At 36.3% G+C, this 21,147-nt stretch overlaps 1 protein-coding gene across 6 annotated transcripts in view; it reads right to left on the bottom strand.

Moving 5' to 3' along the window:
* XRN1 (5'-3' exoribonuclease 1) overlaps positions 1 to 21,147 on the bottom strand; it is a 207,972-nt gene that overhangs the window by 111,526 nt on the left and 75,299 nt on the right. For all 6 annotated transcript variants that reach the window (XM_036447787.2, XM_036447784.2, XM_036447785.2 and 3 more), the window contains exons 16-19: positions 6,932 to 7,101; positions 5,566 to 5,686; positions 5,369 to 5,467; positions 1,646 to 1,749 (exon numbers count right to left, since the gene is read on the bottom strand). In XM_036447787.2, coding sequence (XP_036303680.1) covers positions 1,646 to 1,749; positions 5,369 to 5,467; positions 5,566 to 5,686; positions 6,932 to 7,101 — 494 coding nt within the window. The remainder of the gene's footprint in view (positions 1 to 1,645; positions 1,750 to 5,368; positions 5,468 to 5,565; positions 5,687 to 6,931; positions 7,102 to 21,147) is intronic.

Here is a 21,147-nt window from a genome sequence, read left to right as displayed (position 1 = left end):
TTATGTAAAAGAAGACTAGGATGGGCATGGTAAAGGTAAGGTTGTATATAGAGTACCCCCCAAACATGTATATACAGTTTAACAGCTGATAGCTCAACTGATGTTCCTTTCTTTTCAGCCAGACTAAGCTTTGAACATTTTTAAGGGGACACGCTTTAACAGCTAATAACTCACTTAACTTTCATTCCTTTTCAGGTTTAACTGATTTGAAATAATGGGTGAAGTTAGACAAAGTTGGATGTAATGTAGAGTAGTAGCCATTAAGCCCATGATTATGAAGTTTATCTGTTGGAAGCTGCCCATTTTCTTCACTAGCAGAGAGATGTGGACAAGGAACCAGAAGGCTGGTCAACCTTGAAGCTCTGAAAGGTCAGAGCCCACAGTCTAGTTGGTGGCAACTTCCACCTTTTAGTCTTATGTAAATCCTTGCTGATGGGCTATCATGCAGCTATTACTGGAATTGCCAGCCTAAGAGCTATGGGTGGATCCCAAACCTGAATAAAAGGGATCGCAAGGCCAGAGCAGAGTCCTTCCTCTGGAGCTGGGCTCCTGCCTGGCCCCCAATATTCCCAAATTAATATTTTCTAGTCTCTCTCATGTATGTTTCCTCAGAGCCCAAACCCTGAACCTGAACCCTGAACCAAGCTAGACATGGGGGGAACACTCTCATTTATCATTTAAAAGAAGGCTAGCCCTGACTGATTTGGCTCAGTGGATAGAGAGTCAGCCTGCAGACTGAAGGGTCTCCAATTCTATTCTGGTCAGAGGCATGTGCCTTGGTTGTAGGCACATCTCCAGAGGGAGGTGTGCGGGAGGTAGCTGATCAATGTTTCTCTCACATCGATGTTTCTGACTCTATCCCTCTCCCTTCTCTCTGTAAAAAAGCAATAAAATGTATTTTTTTTTTTAAAGGCAGATACAAAACTGTAGGTATAAAAGAGGCAGTTCATCAAGCAAAATTCAAACAAAAGAGAAATAAAGCTAGTGGAGAAAGGAGATAGGTATTAAAAATACTGAACAAAAAAATGTATCCACTAGACAATTTTATGGAGATACATAGAAGATAACATTAAAAGTATAAAACTGGCAACAATTGATGAATTGAAGGCACACAAATACCAAACGAAATGATTCCTGATGTTTGTGATTCCATTGCTTCAATTATCAGCAATGCCTGGACCAGAACATCATATGTTTAAAAAAGACATTGACCAAAAATATTATTCATTGCTGTAGATTCTCTTAAATTTTGAAAAATGAATGGTATGTTAATGAACACCGACTTTAGAATCATTTGACGTGTATATATATTTTTTGGGGATACCCTATATATGCTACTCATTGTTGTCATCAAGAGAAATATATTTGGTAAATAACATAATGATAACTGGTAGAAAAAAATTAGGCTATAGAACTTCCAAGCTATTAAAAGGAAAAGAAGGCAAAAGTGAAAAATAATAAATGAATCTAAAATATGTCAAGAAATATACAATAAACTGCAACAGTGTTTCAACTTCAAGTGCTGTGATTTCATTTTTACTATAGAGTATAAACATATCAACAATTCTATCCGCTAAAAATGTATTAAAGCCATTAAATAGCAAAGCAAATATAAATTGAAAAAGAGTTATAAATAAAATCTTACTTGGTTTCTCCATCGGATATACCAACAACTCTGGCTTCTTCAAGATGAGGCCAATTAACAAAGACAGACTTTCCAAGCACCGATGATGCTACATTTTCTACACTCTTAAAGTAAAAGCAGAGAAGTTCATGTCATGTCCAGGAGAAAATTTTAAAGAAGCATATTAATTTTAAAATGGTTTGTGTTTATAACTGTGCATTTAAAATGTATAAAATATTAAAACAGATAAAACATTTGCTCACTTGAGTCAATTATTCCCTCTAATACCTATTCCCTATAGTTCTTAGTTGTGCTGCTCTTCTCAACTTTATTCCAACTTAAATCTTACATCCACTGAAATTCAACTAATTTTCTCTTCTTTTTCTTTCTAGTACATTCTCCAAGACTTTTGAGATCTTTTAAAGTTTAAATTTTTTCCTTTCTTTTTTAAAAATTATTTTCAGTTGTTTTTACCTAAAATGCCTTTGCTCACCTTTTAATTCAGTATGAATCTGTATAAGTGAACCAAGTTTACCTTCCTCTCTGCCAATGTATTCTTATTACAGACAGTTTGACCAACGTAAACTACTTTTTTGCAGTATATACATCAGCACTCTAGAAAGCTTGCTTTCTATTCATTTTCTCAACAGCAGTAGCAGTTAATTCATAGAGCAGCCCACTGATTCTAACCTAACTTAAATTACATGGTGAGAAAATAAGTTTCAGTAAAATAAGAGTGCTGATCCTTAATGTATTACTGTCCATAATAATAGAAAACATTAAGCAAAAACAATGTTCAGCAAGAAACTTAAGTTCTTAGTTTTGCTGCTAACTAGCTGAGTGTGAGAGGGCAGGACAGGGTTAACTCCTGACTCCAATTTGTACTGTGGGGCAGTGTGGGACCAACTCCTGACTCCATCTTGTGCTACATCCTCCATTTTGTATAACTATGTCACTATGTAACTGGACCCTAGCCCTCACCCAATCAACCAGGGTCAGCCAAAGCAGTGACCTCACCACCCCTATAAATCCTTTGTTCTAGAGAAACACGTCTTCTTCCTCCATCTTGTCGCTGTGTCAGTATGTGGGGGGTGAGCTCAGGTGAGCCTGAAAAGGACTCTTTTGCTTTTGCATTGGACTCAGCTCCCTGGTGGTCTTTAGGGATCACGAAATCTAGGCATAACAAGTTAATGTCTCTTTTTCAATTTCCACTTAAGTTTTTTAATTTGTAAAATTAATGAGTTGAACTAGTTAGTTGCTTTACAAAACCCCATCTTAGTTGTAAAATTCCATGATTCCATTATTTCACGATTATCTTATTTTTCTTATTGAAAATGAAAAAACAAAACAAAAACAGAAATGTCTAGAAAAAGGCTATTATTCATTTTTTCATATCAAATAGCCAGACAGTATAAAACAGAACCTAAGAAGTCTGACTTCTTTTGACTTTGTGGTTGATGTAACAAAATAGGAACACTAGCTGCCCAACCACTTGAATCACACCAGCCGGGCCCCTTTGCAGTACTTTTAATACCTACCTCCTTTCTCTACTAGCCCTATTTCTCTTCTGTTTGAATTTTGCTTGATGAACTGCCTCTTCTCTACCTACAGTTTTGTTTCTAGCCTTCTTTTAAAGATCAAGTTCTTAACCACGGGCTTAATTGCTGCTACCTCTACTTTCCAACTATGCAGTCCCAGACTAATCCTTAGGAATTTCAGCCTCCACCAATCTATAAGAATGGAATTATCAAAAGCCAAAAATGGTGCCTAAAGGACAAATTCAGACGTGGTTTTAGTTTTTTTTTATTCTTGAACCATATACATCATCTATTTCATGCTTCTGTGATACTAATAACTTGGGAATCATTCTCTTTTACTTCTCTGAACACTGTCACTTTTACTATAATATTTTCTCAATTTTCCCAAAGGTAGTACATAAAAAGCACCATTCTAAATGCAGAAGGTAAGTTTAATCCAGTATATGCAATTGGATGATTTAGGGTAGGGGTGTCGAACTCAATCAGAGAAGGGGCCAAAATCTAAAATCCAGCCTAAATCGCGGGTCGAATGGTTTACTGAACAGTCATAAACTGTCATTGTGATGGAAACGCAGCGGAGTGCAGTTGATGACAGCGTGGTGCGGGCCACATTGCAAGGCCTGGCGGGACGGATTTGGCCCGCGGGCCTTGTGTTTGACACATGTGATTTAGGGCATTAGGGTTTAAATTTCTGTGGATCCCTTGTTAAGAAAAGCTGGCAGGGCAGCTGTAGTTACAAGTTGTAGCATTATCTTAAAATTCCATCATTATTTATCATGAATCCCTTCACATCAGGGACTCTCCCATTTTAACTTTTTTATTTCAGTAAATAGCAATTATTTTCTAGTTAATTAGCATGGATCCTAAGAGTTACATTTAATATTTTATTTTTCTTCTCAACTACTAGATTTAAACAACTGATCAAATGTCAATTTTAGCCCTAGCTGGTTTGGCTCAGTGACTAGAACATCGGCCTGTGGACTGAAGGGTCCCAGGTCCAATTCCAGCCAAGGGCACATGCCTGGGTTGCAGGCTCCATGCCCAGTGTGGGGTGTGCAGGAGGCAGCCAATCAATGATTCTCTTTCATCATGGAGGTGTCTATCTCTCTCTCCCTCTCCCTTTCTCTCTGAAATGAATAAAAACATATTTTTTAAAATGCCAATTTTATTTAGTCTTGTTCATCTAAGACTGCCGATTTTCAACCAGTATGCCACAAGAATTTTTAAAACATGCAGTACTTAACTATTTAGTAAGACACATTGACCTCTTTTCCCTTAGATTGTCAAATAAAAAAAATGATAGCCAATAGAGCAATAGCTATTAGGTATGAATGAATCAAAATTATACCTATTTTTCTTGACAGATGGGCAGTAAATATATTTTTTGGTGTCTTGTGAGATGAAAAAGGTTGAAAATTGCTGACCTAGATCTATTACAACTTCCACAATTTATGTCCTTATTGCCTAATGCTTCTATAACCACAATCTCTGAACTTGCAGGCTTTTTCCATTTTCTTCCATTTCTCTCTTGTGCAATTTAGTCTATTTATACTGCCACCAAATTAACCTTTAAGAGAATACCAATTTCAAGATAACACTGCTTAAAAGAAGTCTAAACTCGTCTAGAGCCTGGTATCCATAATCTGGCTGAGTTTGTATCTTCAAACTTATCTTCCACTATTTCCCCAACCCAAGTCCTTTACTTCAGTCAGGTTTATCTGTTCCTTCTCCTTAAATACATCATATTTATTAAAAAAAAAACCGAAAAAACAAACAAACAAACAGTATTAAGGAAAATTCCACACATACAAAAAGGTTAAAAAGAGTAAGATAATGCATCACACTTACATTTGATGGCAATTCCCAGGCCTTGTTATTATTCCTTTAAACTAAAATACCTTTCCCTTACTTTTCTCCTCAATGTGATGATCTTTTCGTTAGCACCCAGTTCAAGTCTATTCTTATCTACAGGTCTACACTTGGCTCACACAGCTCATCTACTTTTCAAAGTTCATGAGGCATTTTTTTTCTCTTTATGTCACAATTATACATGTCCTTTTATTTGTGTAAATGTTTTTTTACTTTATCCTTATTTACTGTGAATTTTTGGAGAAACTATATCAGACCTCTTATAAACATGTTATAGTTAGGACAGTTTTTATGCATAATTAACACATAACAAATATATAATAAAGGACATACTTACAACTTCATCTGATTCTGTATTCACTAAGATTTCCAACATCATGTTTTCTCCACGACTGCTCTGCTGGAATACTTGAACTCCGCTTTTCTTCAAAAAAAACTTTTAAAAAGTTCAGGAAATTTAATTTCAACTTTCTCCATAATCACTTAATATTCAATAAAGTAGGGGGGAAAATTCTGAACTAAATAGCCACTGACTTTGTGTTTGATGTGTTTCAGAGTAGGAAATCCACAGAAATATAATGCCTTCTGGTCAACCCTGGTTATTTTGTTCTTGTTTATATCTACATGCCAAGCATCTAATGATATTACTTTATACCTAAAAAATAAATCAAAGCATTTAATTTAGAACTCATACATTATAAGCAATCACAGTTCTTCAGTATTCCCTTGAATATTTTGCAAGAATCATCCTTGCTTAAATAAGGCAATGACAATTTACTTCAACAAACAAAGAAAATACAGAGTAGGACAACTTATATTCTGTATTGTTATTGGTCCAGACATAAAGTCATATTTGTAGGTTACTGAATGGAAGTTTTCTCACTCATTTAAAACAAAACTTATATGTAGTTTTGTTTTAAAGTCATATTTGTAGGTTACTGAATGGAAGTTTTCTCACTCATTTAAAACAAAACTTATATAAAACAAAATTATGCATATATAATTAATTTTAAAAATAAAGGGATGTATTAAGTATATTACAAATCTCCATATCCTCCATCTCCCCAAACCCAGAACGTAAATGTTTTATAATGTCTACTCATCTTTCTCTTAGCTTTAAAAAAAGAAAAAAATCTTGCCCTGGCCAGTATTTCTCAGTGGATAGAGCATCAGCCTGCGGACCTAAGAGTCTGGGTTTTTATTCCAGTCAGGAACACATACCTTGGTTGCAGGTTCCTCCCCCGCCTGGGCCCTGGTCAGGGAGGCAACTAATCCATGTGTTTCTTTTGCATCCACGTTTCTGTCTTTTCCTCTCTCTCTCACTCTCTCTAAAATCAATGAAAAATAACTGAGAGATATTCACTTTCTTTGCAACTCAACTACCACTTGAATACATTATTTTCAGGGAAGAAGAGAGAAGAGAGAGAGAAGAAAAAAAAAAAAAGAGTACATTTTAATGAGGAAGATAAAGAAGATGTGGGTTTGAGGCAAGAAAATAGAAAAGCTCCTTCTTTCTTTTTCTTCTTCTTTCTAATTGGGTGGCTGGGCAAGAGTTATAGCATGTCAAATAATGCTGGGACCAGACACTGGAAATGGAAACAAAAATTCACATATCCTTTTGAAGAATAATACAGATATATACTCAGGAGGAAAATACTTAAAAACAGAAGAAGATGGAGAGAAAGAAGCAGAATCTGATGAAAGCAGAGAACAATATAAATGAGAGAGAGAGAGAGAGATGCTATGGTCCTTGATGTAAGTTGGTATAATTCATTATAAATAATTTAGTATAGCTATTATAAATGATTTATTAATTTTCCAAATAGATATTAAAAAACTTTTACTTTTGGTATGAGGTAGGGACTCTTATCAGTTTTTGAAAATTATGAAGTAACATTACCTTGTATGACATCGTTCTATGGCAGGGAATTTCTCTGGCCATGGAGAGGGGTAGGTGAACTCTGTGTCTCTATCATACCAGCACATTAAGCACTCACTATGTTGGTTTCTTTTCCTCTCTTCTTTTTTGAGGAAGTGGTTACATGTCTCCATGGCTTCCAACAATCGCTTCTAAATGTAAACATTGAAGAGAAAGGTTGAAAGTATAATAATTTCAACATATAAAATAAAACTTTTCACTCAGTACACAGAATTATTTGTGTGTGTGAAAAAACAAAAACCTTAACTAATGGAATTCTTTTCCATTTCATTATAGGAAAAACTAATATACTATTTACCCATTGACAAAGGACTTGATTGATAATAGAATATCGCTTGCCTCTGCAAATTCCTCTGATCTATTATTCTAACAGTAGTCACAAAATGTGGATAAGAAGAGAATCAAATTTTAAATGTGAATGTATCATATTATTATTTATCATAAAGCATTACTGTCTTTACAATTCTGCAATGGTACAGTAATGTTTATCTTAACAAATGATCTTATATTTAACATAATTCCAATCAGAATTACAATGGTCTAAAATATTTTTAAAGGACAAAATTATGTGTGTCCACAAAGAAGAATGAATGTGTGCATTGCAAAAGTAACTGGGGACTTGCTTAGCAGATCTTATTATCTATATCTATCTACAATATCTATCTATCTATCTATCTATCTATCTATCTATCTACCTACCTACCTACCTACCTACCTACCTACCTATAAAAAAAAATAGAGAAAATATGCTAATTAACTGGAACACTGTAACGGGTTGAACAGACAGGAGGAGATTGTGCATGTGTTGGGGTGGGGTGGGGTGGCAGTACTGAATCAGCAGCAGCTGCGCCTGCTTCAAGGGCCGGAGGAGAAGGCAGGGCTGGACCCAGGGAGCAAGGCAGGGAAGACGAGTAACTCAAGGGTGGGCAGCACTGCGCGATTTCGAATTGTGCGCTGGACTCCTAGTTTTTTATAAAGTTACTCTAATCAAATGATTTTAGTAGTAATACACAAGAGATCCAAAGACCAGAACAGAATAAAGAGTTTTAAAAATGACAGAAAATTGAGTTACAAACATAGTATTCGAATATTTAAATAGTGTTGTCATAACTAGCTGTAAAATGGTGTTGTCATATCTAGCTGTAAAAAACCCCCCAAAAAACCACATACATTCCTCACCCTATACACCCTATGGAGCTTATCCTTTCAGAGGAGTAGAGTCAGTGGCTCTTTAAGTAACTGAGAGTCTACAGGAGAAGCAGATTTCTGAGTGCTCTGAGACTTTTGGTAACCTGCTCCTGTGACTGGGGCTAGTAAAGCAGTCCTTGGTATGCATCTTGGTTTTTTTCACAAGCACTCAGGCCCGGCAGAGGGAACCATAAGCTATGGATTCCTGATAATTCCAAACAGGTTGTCTAAGGCCAGTGACAGACAGTACTTATAAGGGAGCTCCCATAAGAATGTCGACAGATTTCTAAACAGAAACATTTCAGGCCAGAAGAGATTGCATAAAATATTCAAAATAATGAAAAGCAAGGACAACCAACGCTATTTTTTCCCAGCAAGGCTATTATTCAAAATTGAAGGAGAAGTAAAAAGCTTCCCAGACAAGAAAAAGTGAAAGGAGTTTGTTACCAAAATGAAGGAGAGAGGAGGAAAGAAGAAAGAGGAGGAAGACAAGGAGTAGAAGAAAAGAAGGAGGAGAAATCAGAAGAACATAGTTAAAAAATGAAATGACAATAAATATATATATATATATCTATCAATAACCACTTTATAAGTAAATGGCTTAAATGCTCCAATCAAAGACAGAGGTGGCTAATAGGTAAGAAAACAAGACCCATGTATATGCTGTCTTCAAGAGACCCACCTCAGAATGAAACATATACAAACACTAAAAGTAAAGAGATGGAAATGGTATTTCGTGCATATGGTAAGGAATAAAAAAGCTGGGGTAGAAATACTTATATGTGACAAAACAGACTTTAAAACCAAGGTTATATTAAGAGGCAAAAAAGGACACTACGTAATGTTAAAAGGAGTAATCCAAAAAGAGGATATAACCTATGTAAACATTTATACACCTAACATAGGAGCACCTAAATATGGAAAGCAAATCCTGATGGACATTAAGGGAGAGATTGATAGTAATACAGTTACAGATAGTAATACAGTAGCAGATTTTAATACCCAACTGATATCACTGGATAGATCTTCCAAACAGAAAATCAACAAGGAGTCTGCAGCCTTAAATGACATAAGAGATCAGTTGGATTTAATTGGTATCTTCAGAGCATTCCACACCAAAGCTACATATATACATTTTTTTTCAAGTGTCCATGGAACGTTTTCTAGGATACACCACATGTTATGACACAGAACAAGTCTCAAGAATTTTAAGACAGAAAGCATATCAATTATCTTCTGTGACCATAATTATATGAAACTTGAAATCAATTTCAAGAAAATTGAAAAACAAAGACTTGGAGGCTAAATAATATTACTTAATAATAAATGGACAAAAAATTAAATCAAGGAAGAAACCAAAAAATACCTTGAAACAAATGAAAATGACAACAAAACAACCCAAAATCTGTGGGACACAATAGCAGGCATAAGAAAGAAATTCACAGCATTACTGTCCTACCTCAAGTAAGAGATAAATCTCTAAAAAATAATCTAACTTTATACTTAAAGAAACTGGAAAAGAACAACAACAAAGTCCAAAGTGAGCTGGAAGTGAATATTAAAGATCAGAGCAGAAATGAACAAAATAGGATATAATAAAACAATACAAAAGATCAATGGAACCTAAAGCATATTCTTGGAAAAGATAAATAAAATTGACAAAACTTTAATCAGACTCAACAAGAAAAAAGCAAGAAAGAAAATCAGATATGAAAAAGGATAAATAACTGACCCCCCCAAAAATATCAAGTATCATAGGAAACTATTACAAGCAACTAGATATATGCCAACAAATTGGCCAAAGTGGATAAAATGGGTACATTCCTAAAAACATAAAATCTTCCAAAACAAATCAGAAAAAATCCAACAACCTTAATAGATAGAATAAAACTAGTGAAATGGAAAAAAAATAAAATAAAACAAAATAAAACTCTGACAAACAAAAGCCCTGAACAGAATGGTTTACAGGTGAATGTTAGCAAACATTCAAAGAAGAAAAAACACCTATCTTCAAACTATTCCAAAAAAGGCAAGAGAATAGAAGATTCCCAAAGTCATTTTATGAGGCTAGCATTATCCTAATTCCAAAACCAGATAAAGACACGATAAAGAAAATTACAGGCCAATATCCCTGAAAAACAAAGATGTTAAAATCTTCAGCAAACTTTTAGCAAACTGAATCCACCAATACATACAAATACATACAAAGGACATACTCCATGATCGAGTGTGATTTATTCCGAGGATGCAAGGTTGGTAAAATATTTGCAAATCAATAGATGTGAAACACCACAAGAACAAAAGGAAGGATAAAAACCTCATGAGCATATCAATTGATGCAGAAAAAACAGTTGATAAAATCTAGCACCAATATATGATAAAAATTGTTAGTAAAATAGGAATAGAGACATATCTCAATGTAATAAAGGCCATATATGAAGAACCCACAACCAACATCACACTCAATGGGAAAAAGCTACAATGTTTCCCTTACGTTTGGGAAGACAGGATGTCCACTTTCACCACACTTGTTCAATATAGTACTAGAACTTCTAGCCGCATCACTCAGACAAGAAAAAGAAATAAAAGGCATTCAGGATGGAACAGAAATAGTAAAACTTTCATTTTTTGCAGATGGCATCATACTGAATATAGAAAACACTAAAAGTTCCACCAGAAAACTAATTGAACTAATAAAGACCTCAGTGAAGTAGCAGGATACAACATAAATATCAGTAGCATTTTTATATACCAATAATGAATATTAGAAAGGGAAGCTGAACACACACACACACACACACACACACACACACACACACGAACAAAAAACAAAAAACACCCACAATTCCATTCACAATTGCTTCAACAAGTATTAAATACCTAGGAATAACTTTAACCCAGGATATAAAAGACCTGTACTAGGAAAATTGTACATGAAGAAAAGAAACTGAAGATGATACAAATAAGTGACAGTATATACCATGTTCATGGACAGGAAGAGATAACATTATTAAAATGTCCAAATACCAAAGCAACCTATAGATTCAATACAATTCTCATCAAGATACCAATAATACATTTCATAGAACTAGAAAAAATATTCCAGAATTTTTTGTAGAACCATAGAAGAACCCAAATAGCAACAGTGATCTTGAGAAAGAACAAAGTTGGAGGAATCACACTAGCTGATAACCAGCAATACAACAAGAACTTTAGTAATCAAAACAGCCTGGTACTGGCATAAAAATAGAAATATAGATCAAGAGAACAGAGCAGAGAGCCCAGAAATAAACCCAAGCCTTTATAGTCAATATTTGATATAAAGGGCACAAACATAAAATGGGGTAAAGATAGACTATTCAATAAATTGTGTTGGGAAAATTGGACATATACATGCAAAAAATGAAACTGGATGACCTTCTTTTTACCACACACAGAATTAAAAATGAGTTAAAGACTTAAATGTTAGACTTGATACAATAAAAACCCTAGAAGAAAACATAGGCAGTAAAATATTGTACATTTCTCATGGCAATATTTTTCTGTTCTATCTCCTCAGCCAAGGGAAACAAACAAACAAAAAACTAACAAGTGGGACCACAACAAAATAAAAAGTTTTTGCACAGCAAAGTATCAACAAAATGAAAAGACAACCCACTGAGTGGAGGACATATTTGTCAATGAAGCTGTTAAGAGGTTAATCTCCCAAATTTATAAAAACAAAAAACAAAAAACTTGTAAAACTAAACACAAAAACAAACAATACAATTAAAAAATGAGCACAAATGGCCAAGAGACACGAATAGATGCTCAACATCATTAGTTATCAGAGACTTGTAAATTAAACCACAATGAGGTAACACCTCACAGTTGTCAGAATGGAAATCATCAATATCGGGTCTAGTAATAATTAATGTCGTTTTTCAATATTCGTTTAAAATCTTGCTTGGCGTTGACTTGTATTGACATAACCTTCAAACACGTGGTATCTACAGAACGTGTGAAGTGCAATTAACAAGTTTTGCTTGAAAAAGTTTGTGTTTGGTTTGGTTTTTGTTGCAAAACTAGGGCTAAGAAGATGGCAGATGAAGAGCATATTCGGCACTGCATGCTTTACGAGTTCCAATTAGGAAGAAAAGCAAGTGAGGCTGCAAAAAACATCTGTAGTGCTCTTGGTCAAGATGCAGTTAGCGCCAGAAAATGCCAGCGTTGGTTTGAGAAATTTCGCGAGGGAAATTTTTCCTTAGATGACAAGAGTGGTCGAGGCTGTGTGTCCAATTTTGATCAAGAAGCTCTTCAAGCTCTTTTGGTGCAAAATCCTCAAATTACCCAACAAGAGCTTGCAACAACTTTAAATTGTTCACAAAAAACAATTTCCAATCAATTGCGTGCACTTGGCAAAGTCCAAAAGTTTGGAAAATGGGTTCCTCCTGAGTTGACCGACAACAACCGTAATCAAAGAGTCACAATTTGCAGTTCGCTCCTCTCTCGTCAAAACCATTTGCCGTTTTTAGAGCAAATTGTTACCGGAGATGAACAATGGGTGCTGTATGTTAATTTGAAAAGACGGCCTCAATGGTTGGACAAAAATGAGGCTCCGCAGCCCACGCCAAAACCTGACTTGCATGCGAAAAAAGTGATGTTGTGTGTTTGGTGGAATTTTAAAGGAATTCTTCATTATGAACTTTTACCATCTAACCAAACCATTACAAGTGCAGTGTATAGTGCCCAATTGGAAAGGTTAGCCCAAGCTTTAAGAGAAAAAGAACCCGCGCTGATTAATTGGAAGGGCGTAGTTCTTCACCACGATAACGCACAACCGCATACTGCAAGAATCACTGCTGAAAAACTGCTCCAGTTGGAATGGGAAGTTCTCCCTCAACCTGCATATTCTCCTGATATTGCCCCTTCCGATTACCATTTGTTTCGTTCTTTGCAAAACTTTCTTCTTGGAAAAAAATTTAATAATGAAGAATGCCTCAAAAATGCATTGACCGATTTTTTTGCATCAAAATCACAAGAATTTTACAACAGAGGGATTAAAATGCTTCCTGAGCGTTGGGCACAAGTAGTAGAAAACAACGGCAACTATATTGTTGATTAAATTTTGTTGTATTGTTTAAATAAATTCGATTTAAAAAAGTATTAGAAAACGACATTAATTATTACTAGACCTAATAAATCCACAAATGGCAAGTGTTGGCAAGGATGTGGAAAAGAGGGAACTGTTGGTAGGATTAAAGATTTGTGCAGCCACTGTGGAAAGCAGCACGGAGTTACCTTAAAAATTAAAAACTGAATTGCCTTATCACCCAGCAATTCCACTTCTAGCAATTTATCTGAAGAAACCTGAAACACTAATTTGAAAGAATATATGCACCACTATGTGCACTGCAGTGTTATTTACAACAGCTAAGATCTGAAAGCAGCCCAAGTGTCCATTAGTAGAAGAGTGGATAAAATAGATGTGGTCCATTTATACCATGGAATACCATGCAGCAGTAAAAAGGATCTCTTAACCTTTGAGACAGCATGGATAGACCCAGAGAACATTATGCTAAGTGAAATAAACCAGTCAGAGAAAGATAAGTATCATATGATGTCACTCATGTAGAACTGAATGAACAAACTGAACTAACCAGGAAAATAGAGGCAGACTCATAGAGAGCAGACAGACATCTAGTGGTGGGAGGATTGAGAGAAAAAAAGAACTCATGGACAGGACAACAGGATGGTGACTACAGGGGGGAAAGGGAGTGGAGGAAAGAGAAGGTATGGGGGAATAAATGGTGAAGGGGGAGGGAGAAGAGGGGGGGAGAGAAAAACAGACCAAAAAAGAAAACAAATTAGAAAAAAAAAAACAATATATACTCAAATTAGGGGTAAGGAAAAAGGAAATTTGAATAATAATAAAAAAGCATTCTTTGTCATCAAGAGATTGGCCAACATTAAAGTAATAGTATTGAGAACTAGAGAAGCTGAGAAGTGGGTAGTAATATATTGTTGGTGTGAATTCGACCAGTGATCTTGAAAAAGAATCTGGTAATATTCATAAAACTAAAACTATACATACCCATTATCCAAACACTTCAGTTCTGGGATTTTATCTTATAAAATTGAAATTTTCATAATAACAATAAACAAAAAATTAAAACGATACAAAAATACACAAGTTTTACCACAATATTGTGTACAGTGACAAAAACACACACAAAGATTCACAAGAAGATACGAAATTACCAGAACATTCACATAAGCCTTTTACCAAGCTTTTTGCTTTGTTTCACATAGATACAGTAAATTATAAAAATCAGGGAAGTAACACTGGTACAATAATATTAACTGAACTACAGAGATTCAGATGTCACTAGATTTTTAAGTGATTTTTTTGTGGTTGTCCAATGCTATGCAATGTTTATTATATGCAGAGATTCATGTAAACAACTCGCAAATTGTAATATAGAATTATTATATCATCATAAAATAACTCCTTCATTTATCCCTTTATAATCACACTAAAGATCCGGTGCACGGATTCATGCACTAGTGGGATCTCTTAGCCTGGCCTGCGGGATCAGGCAGAAACTAGCTCTCCAACATTCCCCGAGGGGTCCAGGATGGCGCGAGGGCACAGGCAAGGTGGAGGGACCCCACAGGTGCAAGATCAAGGCTGGGGATGGACAAGGGAGGTTGGCTAGCCAGGGAGGGGTTATGGGAGGGCTTCAGGGCCTGTCTGAACCATCTCACTCAGTCCCATTTGGCTCAGTCCAGATCAGCTGGGCCCCAATAGCAAGCTAACTTACCAGTAAGAGTGTCTGCCCCCAGGTGGTCAGTGCACATCATAGCAACTGGTCAACTGGTTGACTGACTGTCTGCCCCTTAGTGGTTAGTGCATATGATAGTGAGCAGTTGAGGATCATTAAGATATCATTAGGATATTACACTTTGATTGAACCATCCGTCATCCGGCTGACTGGACACTTAGCATATTAGGCTTTTCTTATATAGGATTATATCCCTAATGCATTGTAATCATTGCTATGTTGTACATTACAATAATTTTGACATTTCCAGAATATGATATAAATGAAATGATATAATACATAACCTTATGAAATTGACTTTTTTCATCCAAGTTGTTTATATCAATACTTACTGCTGAGTAGCATTCCATTATATGGATACTAGAGGTCCAGTGCATGAAATTCGTTCAGTGGCAGGGTCCCTAGTGGCTGCCAGCTGGTACTTCCTCCCTTTCCTTGGCTACCTGTCTGGCCACCTGTCTCTGCCACCAGCTGGGGCCTACCTCCCTTCCCTTGGCTGCCTGGTGCTGGCCAGGGCATCCCTCCCTTACTTAGGCCATCTGCCGCAGGGTTCCTTAAGTATTTTACATATTAACCTTTTATCAGAGATAACATTACCAAATATGTTCTCTCAGACAGTGGGTTCTCTTTTCAATTTGCTGACAATTTCTTTTGCTGTGCAGAAGCTTTTTATTTTGATATAGTAGCATTTATTTTCACCTTAGTTTCCTTTGCCCTAGTAGATGTATTGCTATGAGAGATGTATGAGACTTTGCAGTCTATGGTTTCTTCTAACATTTTTAAGGTTTCTCAACTTACATTTGTCTTTTATCTATTTTGAATTTATTCTTGTGTATGGAGTAAGTTGGTGGTCCAGTTTCATTTTGTCCCATATATCTGTCCAATTTTCCCTTTCTACTTATTGAAGAGACTGTCTTGACTCAACTGTATGTTCTTGCCTTTTTTGTCAAAAATTAATTGAGCCTAATGGCGTGGGTTGATTTCTGGGTTCTCTGTTCTGTTCTATTGGTCTATATGCCTGTTCTTGCGCCAGAAGCAAGTACAAGTATTTTTACCTCCATGGTTAAGTTTATTCCTAAGTATATAAATTTTTTGTTGTTGTAGCAATGGTAAATAGAATTTTTTGCTTAGTTTCTCTGAGAATTCATTATTGGTACATAAAAATGGCATTGATTTATGGCTATTAATTTTGTATTGGTATATAGAAAGTCCATAGATTTTTGGGTGTTGATTTTGATTCTTGCTACATTGCCAAATTTATTTACTAAATCTAGTAGTTTTTTGGTGGAGTCTTTAGAGATTTCTGTCATCTGTGAATAAAGACAATTTTACTTCATCCTTTCCAATTTGGATGCCTTTTATTTCTTCTTCTTCTTATGTGATCAGTATGACTAGGACTTCTAGAACTATGCTGAATAAGAGTGGTAAAAGCAGACATCCCTGTCCTATTCCTATTCATAGGGGAAATAGTTTGTTTTTGCCCACTGAGTATGATGTTGGCTGTAGATTTGGCACACATGATTTTTATTATGTGGAAACTTTGTATGTATTCCCACTTTGCTGAGAGTGTTTGTCAAAAATGGGTATTAGCCTGGTTGGCATTGCTCAGGGATAGAGCATTGACCTATGAATTAGGAGGTCTTAGTTCAATTCCCAGTCAGTGCACATGCCTAGGTTGTGGCTCAATCTCCAGTGTGAGGCATGCAATAGATTCTCTCTCATCACTCATGTCTGTCTGTCTGTCTGTCTGTCTGTCTGTCTCTCTCTCTCTCCCTCCCTCCCCATAACCAAGATACCCCCTGGATCTTCAGCTGCTGTCTGACACCCCTTTTATGCCTCAGCATTTCCTACCAGTCTTTATGTGGTCTCTCCTTTCCATCCTTGGTTATCAGGGTTTTCTCCAGTTAGTCTTTGGATAATTTCTTATTCATTTCTTATGTGGTTTTTCTGTATTTTAGTTGTAGTTCCAGTTTGGTTTTGGGAGAGTGTCAGTGTAGCTTCCACTAACTCTGTCACCATTTTTAATCTCCTGTGTCTTGCTGCTTTTGCTTAAAATGTTTTTGAGTTCTTCCATGTTGTTGCCCTTATCAGCAGTCTATTCTTATTTTATTGCTGAGTAGTATTTTATTGTATACACTAGAGGCCCAGTGCATGAAATTCGTGCATGGAGGGGGGTGTCTCTCAGCCCAGCTTGCATCCTCTCCAATCTGGGGTCCCTTGAGAGATGTCTGACTGCCCGTTTAGACCCGATCCATCAGGTCTAAAATGGGCAGTCGGACATCCCTATCACAATCCAGGACTGTTGGCTCCCAACTGCTCACCTGTCTGCCTTCCTGACTGCCCATAACCGATTCTGCCTGCCAGCCTGATCACCTCCTAACCACTCTGCTGCCAACCTGATTGATGCCTAACTGTTCCCCTGCCAGCCTGTTTGCCTCTAACTGCCCTCCCTTCAGGTCTGTTTTCCCCTAACTGCCCTCCCCTGCAGGCCTGGTCCCCCCAACTGCTCTCCCCTGCAGCCTGGGTCCCGCCCAACTGCCCTTTCCTGCAGGCCCAGTCACTCCCAACTTCCCTCTTCTGTCAGCCTGGTTAACCCTAACTGCCCTCCCCTACAGGATTGATTGCCCCCAATTGTCCTCCCTTGCAGGCCTGGTCTCACTCAACTGCCCTCCCCTGCTCACCATCTTGTGGTGGCCATCTTGTGTCCACATGGGGGCAGGATCTTTGACCACATGGGGGCAGCTATCTTGATCTTGTGTGTTGGAGTGATGGTCAATCTGCATATTACTCTTTTATTAGATAGGATAGAGGCCTAATACATGGGTGGGGGCTGGCTGGTTTGCACTGAAGGGTGTCCCAGATCAGAGTGGGAGTTCCCTTGGGGTGTGAGGTGGCCTGGGCGAGGGGCCTGTGGTAGTTTGCAGGCCAGCCACGCCCCCTGGTGACCCAAGCAGAGGCCCTGTATCTGGAATTTATTTACCTTTTACAATTGAAACTTTCTGCTTGCTCTGTGGCTGCCGCCATTTCTGTTTAGATTTGTTTACCTTTTATAATTGAAACTTTGTAGCCTTGAGTGGAGGCTTAGGCTGGCAAGGGCAGGTGGAAACCTTGGCTTCCTCTGTTGCCGGGAAAACCCAAGCCTCCCTCTTGTTCTCTGTGGCTGCAGCCATCTTGGTTGGGTTTATTTGCATACTTGCTGATTGGCTGGTATGTGTGGTTTGTGGGTGTAGTGGAGGTACAGTCAATATGCATATTACTCTTTTTAGATAGGATTCACCACAATTTGTTTGGCCAGTCTATTAATGGGTATTGTTTCCAGTTTTTTGTTACTATGAATACTCTGTACAATACTTTTTTTTTTTTTTTTAACATTCTTGTTTTCCTTCTCACTCTTGGTAAATACCCAAATGAAATTGCTGGGTTTTAGGGTAGCTTTATGCTTACCTTTATGAATATCTGTTCAGACATATATGAAATTATTAGTATTATTTTATACTCCCACCATTAATGTATAAAAATTTCAAGTGCCCCATAATCTTGCCAATATCTGGTATTGTGTCTCAATGTTTTAGTTTTTCTTTATTCTTCTGAGAGTGTAAGTGCAGTGTTATCTCAACATGGTCTTACTTTAGAGATCTCTGATGACTACTGATGCTAAAGACTTTTTTTCATTAAATGCTTAATGGCTATTTGTATCTCCTGGTTTGTGAAATGGCCCTTTAAATAGATTTCTTATTTTAAAAATTGGGTTCTGTCTTACTATTCAATTAGAAGAGTTTTACTGGTATATACTCTGGATACTAGTCCTATGTGTACATATGTTTTACAAATTCCCCCAGTGTTTGGCTTACATATTGACTATTTAACAGTATCTTTGGAAAAGTAATTTTTTTACTATAATGATATTTATTTTCTCAACTATTTATGGTCAGTGCATTTTGGATCTGATTAAGATTTTCTCCTAAGTTTACTTCAAGAAAGTTTACATTTGTAGCCTTTATATTTAGAGGTATGATGTATTTGGATTAAGTTTTCTGTTTAATGTGAGCTATGGATCACGATTAATTCTTTCCACATATATAGACAGCTGTTTCAGCCCCAGTGGTTGAAAAGCTTTTTCTTTATCCATTGAATAGTTCTGGTGGCATAATTGAAAATTAACTTTCTGGAAAAAGATAGCTTTACATTCAGACTCTATTACATTCCATTGATCCATTTTATCTTTTGTTATGCAAGTAATCTGCTGCCTTAATTACTACAGCTTCATGGTAAAACATGAAATCTGATAATAAAAGTCTGAAACATAGTTCTTTCTACAGATTGCTCTAGTTATTCCAAATTCTTTGCAATATAATAAAAACTTTAGAATCAAATTTCCAATTTATACATAAAAATCTGCTGGAATATTTATTGGTATTATGTTGTGGCTAAAGATCAATTTGGGAAGAAGTTACATCTTAACAATATTAAGTTTTCTATTTCTATTTCTTGATTGTGGTAAAACCTTCTCCCCCAACCAGCATTTATTCAGCTTTCAGCCTACCAAAGCTACTAACAGTTTTCAGTGTAGATGGCTTACACTTTTTGAATTCATGTATGTGTAGAATTAAACTTTTTTATTTATTTTTTAAAATTTTGTATTTAACAATAATATTTGCTGCTAGTTCGTAGAAACACAATTGAATTTTGTACATATTTTACATCCTGTGACCTTGCTAAATTTACTTATTGTATATAGTATCATTTAAAAAAATTTCTTAAATTTTCTACATACATAAACACACTACATGCAAATAAAAACAATTTTAATTCTTTCTCCCTAATCTGCATTGCTTTCTTTTTTATTGATTTAATACACTGGAACACCTTTATCCTATCTTTGACTTTACAGAGAAAATGTTTAGTTCTTTTACTATTAAATATGCTGTTAGCAGATTGTTTGTTTTTAAGATGACCTTTATCTGACTGAGGAAGTTTAATCTTAGTCCTAGTTTGTTGAACATTTCTATTAAAATTGGGTGTTAAATTTTGACAATATAACAAATTGCATTGTAAATCAATTTTATATTTCTAAAATAAATCCCAGTTGGTCATGAGTATTATTCTAATATATTACTGAGGCACATCTGGTTTTATTTTGTTAAAAGCTTTACATCTACTTATAAGAAAATAATGGTCAGCATTTTTTTAATATAACTCCCTTGTTTAAGTATTTGGATTATGCTGGTCCAATATAATATACTAGAGGCCCAGTGCATGAAAATTCGTGCACTCAGGGGAGTTCCTCAGCCAGGCCTGCACCATCTTGCAGACCAAGACCCCTCAGGGGATGTCCACCTGCCGACTTAGGCCCGCTCCCTGGGGAAACAGGCTTAAGCTGGCAGTCAGACATCCCTCTGGCAGCCTAGGAGCCCTCAGGGAATGTTTAACAGCTTAGGCCCACTCCCTGATGCTATTAGTTGGACATCATTAGTGCTGCCATGGAGGTGAGAGAGGCTTCTGCCACCCCTGCTGTGTTGGCCAGCCATGAGCCGACTTATGGCTAAGCAGTAATCCCCCTTTAGAAGTGCACTGACCATCAGGGGCAGCTCCTGTGTCGAGTGTCTGCACCTAAGTGGTTAGTGCATGTCATAGTGACCGGTTGTTCCACTGTTAGGGGTAATATGCATATTACCCTTTCATTATATAGGATTGGAAAGTGATCTGCCTCTTCTATTTCCCTAAAATTAGTGTAAAATTGTTATGTCTTCCTTAAATGTTTGATAGAATTCATAAGTGATGATATATGAGCCAAGGATTTTCTCTGTGGGATGTTTTTTAAATACCAATTAAATGTCTTTAAAAGATAAAGGACTATTTATATTTTTACATATCTTAGTTTTGATAAATTGTTTTCATTAAAGATGTATTCATTTCACCTACATGTGAATTTGTTGGCTTTAAATTAACAATATTCTTAAACTGTCCTATACTACCTATAGAATCTATAGGATGTCTCTATTTTTAACTCCTAATATTATCAATTTATGTGTTCTCTTTTCCACTCTCTGTCTATTATCCACACTCCATGGTCCCATAGGAAGAATTTATCAATTTTATTAACTTTTAAAAAGAACCAACTTTTGGTCTCCTTAACTTTACTGTTGTTTATCCATTTTCCACGGA

The sequence above is a fragment of the Pipistrellus kuhlii genome, unplaced genomic scaffold (genome assembly GCF_014108245.1).
Source record: "Pipistrellus kuhlii isolate mPipKuh1 unplaced genomic scaffold, mPipKuh1.p scaffold_m20_p_2, whole genome shotgun sequence".
NCBI classification, from domain to species: Eukaryota; Metazoa; Chordata; class Mammalia; order Chiroptera; family Vespertilionidae; genus Pipistrellus; species Pipistrellus kuhlii.
The sequence above is the reverse complement of the archived record's forward strand: the minus strand, read 5'-3'. Positions and strand labels throughout refer to the sequence as shown.